At 44.2% G+C, this 9,743-nt stretch overlaps 1 protein-coding gene across 1 annotated transcript in view; it reads left to right on the plus strand.

The window, feature by feature from the left end:
* Positions 1–9,743, plus strand: part of GAD2 (glutamate decarboxylase 2) — a 71,181-nt gene that overhangs the window by 46,557 nt on the left and 14,881 nt on the right. Inside the window, exons 10-12 of the mRNA XM_039877594.1 lie at positions 873–989; positions 3,197–3,261; positions 9,160–9,238. Of these exons, the coding sequence (XP_039733528.1) occupies positions 873–989; positions 3,197–3,261; positions 9,160–9,238 (261 nt within the window). The remainder of the gene's footprint in view (positions 1–872; positions 990–3,196; positions 3,262–9,159; positions 9,239–9,743) is intronic.

Below are 9,743 nucleotides of genomic sequence, written 5' to 3' on the forward strand. Positions count from 1 at the left end.
GTTGGTTCTCAAGTCGGGGAGCTTGTTTTTAGAATTCCTTTAGTTTCATTTTTATTAGATATAATCTACAGTTCCTAGTTCAATGCTATAACACATGCATTTCGTTATTATGAGCTCAGGAACAATTATTTATTTTCCTCGGCCTTTTCTGCCCCGCAACAAATTTTCCCCTCATTCTTGTGCTAGAACTTCTTGTAAACCACAAATTGAACCTTTGCTGCCACCTACAGACTGACTCTGTAACTGCATGTTGTCATGTGGAGTAAATATATGCGTTCATCCTGTTTGAGGGTTCTTCTGCCTTCTTTCAGCCGCCACATGTTATTTCAATCAGTTTTCATTTAGCCTGGGCCAGACAGAGAACTGCTAAGACAGATAAGATCCATAGCTTATTGTTTAGTTCCACATGAATCCTTTTCTTTGAGACTCCAAATAAGTCATCTTAGGATTTCCAAATAGGAGTAATGAACTGGTCAGAGTTCCTTCTCTCAATTCTCTTTTCTGCTTACTTATTAAGTTCAGAGTCCCTGTTATGATAAAGGAAGACTAGAAAGTCAGCAGAGGGGAGAAAATGGCCAGAAAATCCCCCTGGGATATATCAATGGCCCACAGGCACTGCAAAGCTTGCTCTGGGTCCAGTGTAGCCTCTTCTGAGGAGCAGAATGTCTGTCCTTGTAATGAAACTGGAGAACTCAGATCCTGGGGCATGAGCATCGTTCTTACGAGGCTCCAAAGTGTGGACGACACTTCTGGAGAATCCAAAAATGCAGATGTGTATGACACGGGGAGAATTTTCATTGTTTTTTGTCAGCTTTTGAAAAGAATTCTTGAACCCCTGTTTTACATTATTTGTGGCGCTTTCGTTTGCACAGGGATTTGTTCCTTTCCTTGTGAGTGCAACAGCTGGAACCACCGTGTATGGAGCATTCGATCCCCTCTTAGCTGTCGCTGATATCTGCAAAAAGTATAAGATCTGGATGCACGTGGATGTAAGTATCCCATAGGGCCTGCCACCAAAATATCCTTACACATTTTCACCTGGGGCTTCTGGAATGAAATTTCTCTCCCTTTCTCTCTCTCTCTCTCTCTCTCTCTCTCTCTCTTTCTTTCTCTCTCTCTCTCTCTTACTTTAGGAATGCTGATATGTCAGCTTTTAAAGACTGTGAAGACAAAATAGCGCACAATTCAAAATAACATACAACATTCACTGGAAGCAGTCTGAGGCTGATTATACCTTAATGTTTTCCAACATGATAACATTCTTATTTCTTGACCATTATCTGAGCACTTAGTTCTCAATTCATTGAGCAGCAACGTCTCATGTACATACACACAGTCACATGTGTGCAGAGTTTACTTTCCTGTATGAATAATCAAAAAGGTAAACTAGGAGTTGAATTTACATAGGAAACATGGAGGGTAAAAGAAACTCAACTCAAGTCATGTATTCGTATATATGGAGAGAAAGGCAGACTTGACAACTTGCTAAGAAATATCTACCACCAAATTTCCAATTTCTTAGCTAGGTCAGCTAAGAAGATAAATTATATGTGACAGTTTTGACACCAGGCTTATTCGCACTAAAAAAATAAATAAATAAAATAAATGTGCCCACAAAAACATGTCAAATGAAAAAAAAAAAGTCAATTTTTAGAAGAAGAAATTGAAGAGATTTAAATTTAGGCCAGTATTTTTCAAAGCGTGGTTCAAAGATTAGCTTCTATCTGCAAACTGCTAAAGATCTATGATGAGATAAGGGGTTGGTGCCAACGTATCACTGAGCACAGTGTTTGGTACAGCTGACACATTTTTGATTGTCAGACTTTTTCGGTGAAGGTAGCATGAGTCGATTTACATTCTGGTGCAAAGATGTTATTGAGTAGCACTGGCTTTCAATCATGTTGGCTTTAAAAGTATTCAGACCAAATTAATTCCCTTCCTTTGGGAGCAGAAAACATCCACAGGCTAAGCTAGGTAAATTTCTATTATTTCAGAGATGTCTTGCATTGCAATTATCTATCTTTTCCTTTCCTGATTCACAGTATGAGTCGTTCATTAGGCTACCAGAGATCCCTTTATTTTACACACGAAGATGCTGAGAAAAAGATTGAACAACTCAAGTACCATCAGTGACCTAGGTCTCAGAGCCTGTTCGACCTTGCCAGCTGATTCGGAGAAGGATTACCCTGATAACTTTATAAACAGCAATGTCTGTTTGTCCCCAGCCAGCAGATGCTGTGGTCTCGCCTCCAAGATTTCTACTTAAAATGGAGCTGGGAGACCTTTTAATCAATTGTATTAGCTTTCTTTGAAACATAGCAAGTTTACCATATTCTTATTGTTTTTATACATTCCATAATTAAACTAGAAAAAAAGTCTTATGATATTACACATTTGGAAAATTGGATACTTTTTCAAAATATAAAAGAACTGAAATTCTAACAAAGTGTGTATGGGGGGAAACAATTATACCCTAACAGTTTTTTTTCCCCCTTTAAAATTATCCCAGGATTATTTTAAACCTACAAAGAATGTTAACATTTTCCAATGAATTTCCATCCTGACAACTTATTCTTAAAGATTACTACAATTCAAAACTTCAAACTTGAGAACAAATTTTTAAGGGACATGTTCTAATTGCTCAACTAACTGACTGGCACAAATCTTGACTGCTTATTTCTTTGTTTTGTTTTGATTTTTTTGGACAGAGAAATTATCCAAAATTACACATCAGTGAAATAAGCTTGTGAAGCTGATTCCTCCTTCTGGAATCATCCAGAATGGTCAAAAGAGTTTTCCTTGCAATTTGGAAGCTGTTGAAGGGGTCCCCGGCCCATCTTTTCGACTTTAAACTATGGAGTTAACAGGCTTCCTGCATCCGAGATGATGAGCTTCCCTAGGACTGAGTGCTGGCGATGGGCTGCAGGGACAAGCTGTCTCCTCATGCAGACTGAAAAAATATGTCCCTAGTTTGGTTCTTTATATCATATAAATGTGAGATGGAGCCTAACAACTTAAATACCACCCTCCCCCCCATCCAATCTAAACTCCACAAGTCCAATGCCAGAAGGTGAGCAACCCCCGCTACATTGCCTGAGCTCTGGGAGACGCTCACTATTCTGAAGGACACCAAACTACAGAAGTCTAGGCAATGAAAAAGCACTACCTTCTTTCTTGTGTGATCTTTCTTTTTCAGGCAGCTTGGGGTGGAGGATTGCTGATGTCCCGGAAACACAAGTGGAAACTGAGCGGCGTGGAGAGGTACACACATTTTTCTTGTTCACAACATAAAGTGTGAAAACTAAATGTGAAAAGCAAATTAATTACACCCAATTTCCAAGAACGGTTGGCGTACAGGTGAGTCCATTCTGTACTGCGCTTGCGTGCCTTGCCTCGTGCGGCGATATACGTATGAATAGTGTGTGTAAACGACAAAAAGAAATCAAAGCCCATATCAAGTGACCCAAGTAAACTGCCTCTTAAACAGAGACTCCTAACTGGGGCCCATGGTTTACCAGAGGAATCAGAAATGACCTTCCTGGGATTCTGAACCACCTACCAAAATTGTTTAAAACAGCAGGCTGTTCACAGTTTTCTGGGGGAAGATCTATAGCTTTAAAACACTGGATAATAGCCAATGTTTTAAAGAAACCAATAAATAATTTCACAAAGCAAAGAATTTATCAGTGTTGAGAGTTTAGGTTTGGAGTTTAATATGACCAGTAAGTAACTTACTGGTCATATTAAACTCCAAATCTAAACTTAAATATATAAACTTAAATATGCCTTCATTCCCATAATTTTTTTCTGGCATAGCTCTGATGGATGTGGCAAAGCACCCTTCATTCAGAGACGAAGCAGTAGATCATTGAGAAAAGCTGCAGAACACAAAGGAGGTAGTATCTGATTAGCATAAAGCATATTCAGGTCCAAAGGAAAAAAATGTAGAATACAGAATCAGTCTCAGGCTTTGGTTCTGGACTAGATGCAGAGGGGGCTCAGAGTTCCCAGTTTTCCCGTCACAACATGGCAGGTCAACTGCAGTTGTGAGCTCGTCTAGGCAACTGAGAAAGCCTGAATTCATCTGAGCCTGCCAAATGCCCACTGTGCCCTGCCAAGCAGCCAGATGCTGCCTAGGAAAAGCTTCTCACTGGCTCTGCTTCTGGACGGCTTGGCACAATTTCAAGACGAGGAGGGAGGCTGACGGTGCTCAGGAGCTTCTGTTAGCACTGGTCATGTGCAGCAGCCAGGCCAGAGAAAACACACAGGGTGCTCTCTGTGACACTCAGGCCCACTCACACACAGAGAACCTATGAGGGTAGAAAGGTGGGAATGAGGTTACTGAGGCAGACCTTGCCTAATTACTAAAAAGGAGGCTGGGAAGACTGGAGATAGACCAGCTCCAGCCCCTGCCAACAGGGTCGCTTCCCTGAGTCAGATGTCCTGATTGCTGGTACCCATGTAAGTGTGAGTGGATGGGGACAGGCTTGTCCCTATCCCAAATTGAGCCAGTTCTAGTCTCTGCTTCTGTTCCTTCCGGGCTCCTCTCAGGCTGAATTCCTTTTGTCATGATGATCTGCATGAAACCAGAAGTTTAAGGAAGAGGCAATGACCTAAACAGAAAGAGACTTTAAACAGAAGAGAAGAATTCAGAAGGTGCCTGTTCAGATGACAAGCCCAGGAATTAAATTCATGCACTTTCGAGAGAGGTGTCCCGTGCACAGTACCTTCTCTCCTTTGAGCTCCCTTTTGACTGGCACAAAACATAAGCATCTGTTATTCTACCTTTCATGCCACCTGGGACTCCAAGTGCTGAAAGTCATGCTTCATCCTACACCAATGATTATTTGAAAGCTTGCTAAATTACCCACCCTGGAAAAATATACACCCACACACCTTCCCAAGAAAGGCTATTATTTGAGAGCAAAGCTTAGAACATTCACTGTGGAACACAGAGCCTTCTGTAACCGCCACAATTATTGGAACTGTATTGTAACTAAATCTACTAAATGGAATAGCCAGATATGAAGTCCTTAAAAACTGAGGACTGCTGGTGTTCCTCTTAGAGCAGAATTCGCTTTGCCCCGCATTTATCTGAGACTTATCATCAGCATGGTGAATAAGGTTGTAGGGCAGGTGGAAACCCCTGGGCATAATGTTCATGGGTAGAAATTGCTTCATTTGGGCATATCACATTTTCCCAAGCATTAGGATTCACGATGAAGTGAAGGAAATTTATAGGTGATTCTTATCCCCGAATCCAGAGTTCCCCAGGGGTCACAGGGATCCCAGAGTACCGACCGCCTAACCAAATGGCACAGGCACCCAGAGCCGTGCCAGGCCTCTCCTTCGAGAACCAACCCAGTTCTCAGAAAGTGACCTCCTTCCTTGCTGGCGCTGTCAAAATGCTAGAGCTGGTGTTGCTGAGAGCACGTGCCAAGAGCCCTGATGCTTCCGTCTGTTTCTGTGCATCGTAGACTGACTCTTCTTTTTTAATATATTTTTTTTCAATTACAGTCGACATTCAGTATTATATTAGTTTCAGGTGTACAGCATGGTGGTTAGACATTTATATAACTACAAAGTGATCCCTCCATAAGTCCAGTACCCACCTGTCACCATACATAGTCATGACAATAGCGTTGACTATACTCCCTATGCTGAGCTTTACATCCACGTGACTATTTTGTAACTGCCAAGCTGAACTTCTTAATCCCTTCCCCTTTTTCACCCAACTAGCTCTTCTTTAACCCTCCTGGCAGCAGGCTGACATCCACCTACAATAATCCATCATCGTGGTCCACTCGCAAGGCTTGCTGGTCCAGTGGAAGGTTCTGGTGCAGCGCCTGCCCCATTACCAATTATTGCCCTCACTCCCGCCCCCAGAGCCAGGGGTTCAGAAATTCGAATAGGTAGCTACAGAACCTTTGCCATTTGCAAGCAGCAGCACGAGATACAGCGAGGCACGAAGACAAACATGACATGAAGCCTGCCTTCAGGGGGCTTACAATCTAGCAGGGGTTAAAATTCAAGGCCGAGGGAGTAAGGACCCAAGACACAGACCGAGGAGCGTGAGCATTGGAGATTTATCAGGCACAAGTGGAAGAAGGTCGTCATGGTGACGAGCAGTGACACGGAGACTTGAAAGGGCCCTCGGAGAAAGTTCAAACAAGTCTGCTCGGAGACTAAGGTGGAATCATGGCAGGGACTAGGAAGCCCGGGCAGTGTCCACAAGTCCTGCCCAGCGTGTCTCGGCGGATCGCCTGCCCGCAGAGTGCATCCGGATCCACCGAACCGCTGGAACCACTATTCCGCTTGGAGAGCATTGTGTTCCTTAGGGTGAGAAAAAGCTGGAAAGACCCCAGCGTAAGCAGCCATAGCGGGGGGCTGAGGAGCGATACGATGTCGTCTGCGTTTTTGGAAAGATAACTTGGGTTTCGGGAGAGGGTGGAGGCCAAGGGTGGACCAGAAAGAAGCTATTGAGCAGATGTCCGGGGCTGCGAGGCGGTGGAGGTGAGAGGTGCCGACGGTGTGACAGGAGGTGGGGAGACAGAACCACCTGCAAGGGGCAGTGTCAGGAGAGCGAGAAGAGAAGGAAACCAAAGCCGCACGTTTGGAGCTGGATTCGTGCGAGGAGAACGGCGTGAACCCACGCACCGGAGGCAGAGGACAAAGAATAGGTCTGGAAGGATGAGAAGGGGAAAGCGGCTGGGTCTGAGTGGTAACTGAGGACACAATGCTCTGACTGAAAACAACCCGAGGGGACTCAGTTCTCTTCAAAGTGAGGAAAATCACAGAAGCCACGTGACTGAATCCCATGGCAAAACGTTTTGAAATGAACCTGAGGCCATTTTTCATAAACTGCCATCATTTCTCAAATAGATGGAGGCCATGCCATGGACTCGCTCTGCGTAGCTTTTTGCAGTCTTTATGAGACAGCTCCTCTGAGACAGAGGGGGGCAGTGACAGATAGTCGTGCGCCTTGACACTTCCTAGTCTAAAAGGACACATTGGCCACTGCATAGAAATAAACACTTCCAGTCACAGAAATGCAGAACAGCTGTTTTCTTCTCCATGGAGTTTCATTAAGATTAGACATATAGCTGTAGACTATTATGGAATGGCGGCGTCTATGTCCCCAGCGTCACAAAGTTTGTAAATGAGAACTGAAATCAATAGCGAGAGACAACCTTATTTAATGCTTATGATGTGTCAGACAACAGTGTCAAACTACCATTATTCTATTTACAGACAGGGAAATCTAGGCACAGAGGGGTTAAGTAGCTTGCTCAAGGTCACACAGCTAGGAAGTGATAGAACCTGTGTGCACACTCAAACTGTCTGGCTCCCCAGCTGTCCTCTCTTAACCACTATTTCCTACTGCTGAGAGTCCAGGTTCCTTGATTCGGGTTATTCTACAGAGCTAGGAGATATTCTCTTGCAAGGAGCTTTTCAATACCACAGTTCCATTATTACTCATGAAGTCATTTAGTCCTCTTTCCAGGGTAGTAGCCATCTGGCCATGAAGTGCCTTTGCTTCTTTCCTCAATTCCAGTCCTAACATATCTGACAAGATGTCAGAGCCAAAGAAAGACTGGAAAAAGAGCTGGACTATTCACTGATTCAGATAAGAGCCCCAGGCCCGTAAGTGTTCTCTGATTGGCTGCCCAAGCCTGCCATTCATCAGCTAGATGAATGAGATCTTTCCCAATCCTTACTTCTTCCCAGGGTTCTCTCACCTCAGGTGCTGGCAACAGGGTGAGCCCAAGCGTGTTGTGCAGCCAGAGGAAGGGCAGCTGCCTTGGATGGCACAACTATTTTCCTCCTCCTATGAGTCTCTTTATACCACGGTCACTTTCCTGATTCTCATCTTCAAGGATCTCTCAGTCTTTCAGAAGACGTGTGGACAGACTCGCCTGCCTGATGAGCACCTAAAGTGAGCGATGGGACTCACTGGGGCAACTGCTTTCTCTGGGAACTGAAGGAGGAGGGGGTCGGAGCAGTACAGTGGAGTGAGGGAGAGACGTCGAATGAAGTCCAAGGAAGCTGCAGGGATAAGACTTAATCTGGGCCTTAAAGAAGAAGTAAGATTTAGCCAAATGAAGCAAAGGGAGGCGACATCCCAGGAAGAGGAAATCACATCAAGAGATCTAGGAGCGTGACAATGGAATTTTCTGACACCAAAAATAGTCTGGAGTGATGGAAATGGGTACGAGAGAGTGAAAGTATGCAGGACCGAACACCCAGCCTATGGCTCACCCGTGTGGACATCTCAGCCATTCCCTGCCATTTGGAATTAAGGCTGGAGACAAAAGGAAGCCGCTAACAATTTAGAAAAAGGGAGAAAGTCATAACCAGAGCTAGACGATAACTATGGTGCAAGGTGGGGGATGAGATGGAAACCAGGAGTCTGTTAAGACACAATTACTGTATCCAGATTAAAATAATAATAATAATAATAAATCTGAATCAGGACTATGGTTTAGACTTTTCAAACACCAGAAATCCCCAAGCTGAGAACCACTATTACTATTGAGAGAGCATTCTATTTCTCAAATGTGTTGAAAACTGCTCTAGGAGTCATATAGACGATCTCACCTATGATCTGGAAGGATAACTGGATTAGAGAAGAGATGGAAGTAGGGGACAAACTAGAAGCTATCCCAAAGGGACACATTTGAAAAATTTGGTGATCAGTTGAATCGGAAGAGGGGAAAAACTGGGTCAGGAAAGTAACAAAATTAATCAGTGGAATGAGCCACAGCTCGTGTCAGAAGCAGGAACAGTGGAGACACGCACGTGAGGGCAGCTCCTTCACCTGCTTGGTGCTCTGCCCTTTAGTGGCCAACAGCAGGACTCTGGACTTCATGATCCTGGTCACTCCAAGGGACTCTCGGTCCACCTTAGAAGCTGAGTAAATGCTGCCATGGGATCTCAGGGGGTGCCACACAAAGACACTAGCCCTCACCTACTGTCTCTGTAGACAAAGAAAAGATTGTACATTTAAGAGTCCATTTATCGTTTTGCAAATTTAGTGTCCTCCTAGAGTCTGAAAAACAGTGCCAAGAACCCTGAAACTCTGCTGCCCATGCACAGGGCCTTTGTAATCTGAGGCTGTCATGGGTACCACACCCTCTTAACCTGATTTGTTTCCTTTAGGGCCAACTCTGTGACGTGGAATCCACACAAGATGATGGGTGTTCCTTTGCAGTGCTCCGCTCTCCTGGTTAGAGAAGAGGTACGTCTGTCCTGACCGGTGGCCTAGTCTATCCGTAGGGTTTGATAGAGTGGACGTGTATGGTGACAGAAACAGAACGCTAGATGAGTTTACAGGCCGGAACAGCGAGCCACATCCAAGAGGATAATCTTTAAGTCCTGCTCTTGTGTCCAAATAGAGGATGGTTATAATTTGACTAGATGAGACAGGCCTGTTTCACACATGGCTAAATTGTTCTACTTGTGAAAAAAAAAATCATAGGACATTAGGTTGTACTCTGCAGGGTCAAGAGGAAAAATACCATTCACAAAAATTAATGGGATAAAAGAAGCGGAGTTTCGGGATGGGGGAGGTAGTAGTTCTGCACTGTCTTCTGCTTAAACCACACCTAGAGCGGTTTGCTCAGGTTAGTGCCCAGTGGTATGTGGCACCCCATGGAGCCAGAGCTCAGCCAGTGAGAACACGTGGTAAACATGTAAGAAGGTGGGTGAAAGAAATAAGGATGTTTAATCTAAAAAAAGAAGGA

The sequence above is a fragment of the Pteropus medius genome, unplaced genomic scaffold (assembly GCF_902729225.1).
Source record: "Pteropus medius unplaced genomic scaffold, Ma_sr-lr_union100, whole genome shotgun sequence".
NCBI classification, from domain to species: Eukaryota; Metazoa; Chordata; class Mammalia; order Chiroptera; family Pteropodidae; genus Pteropus; species Pteropus medius.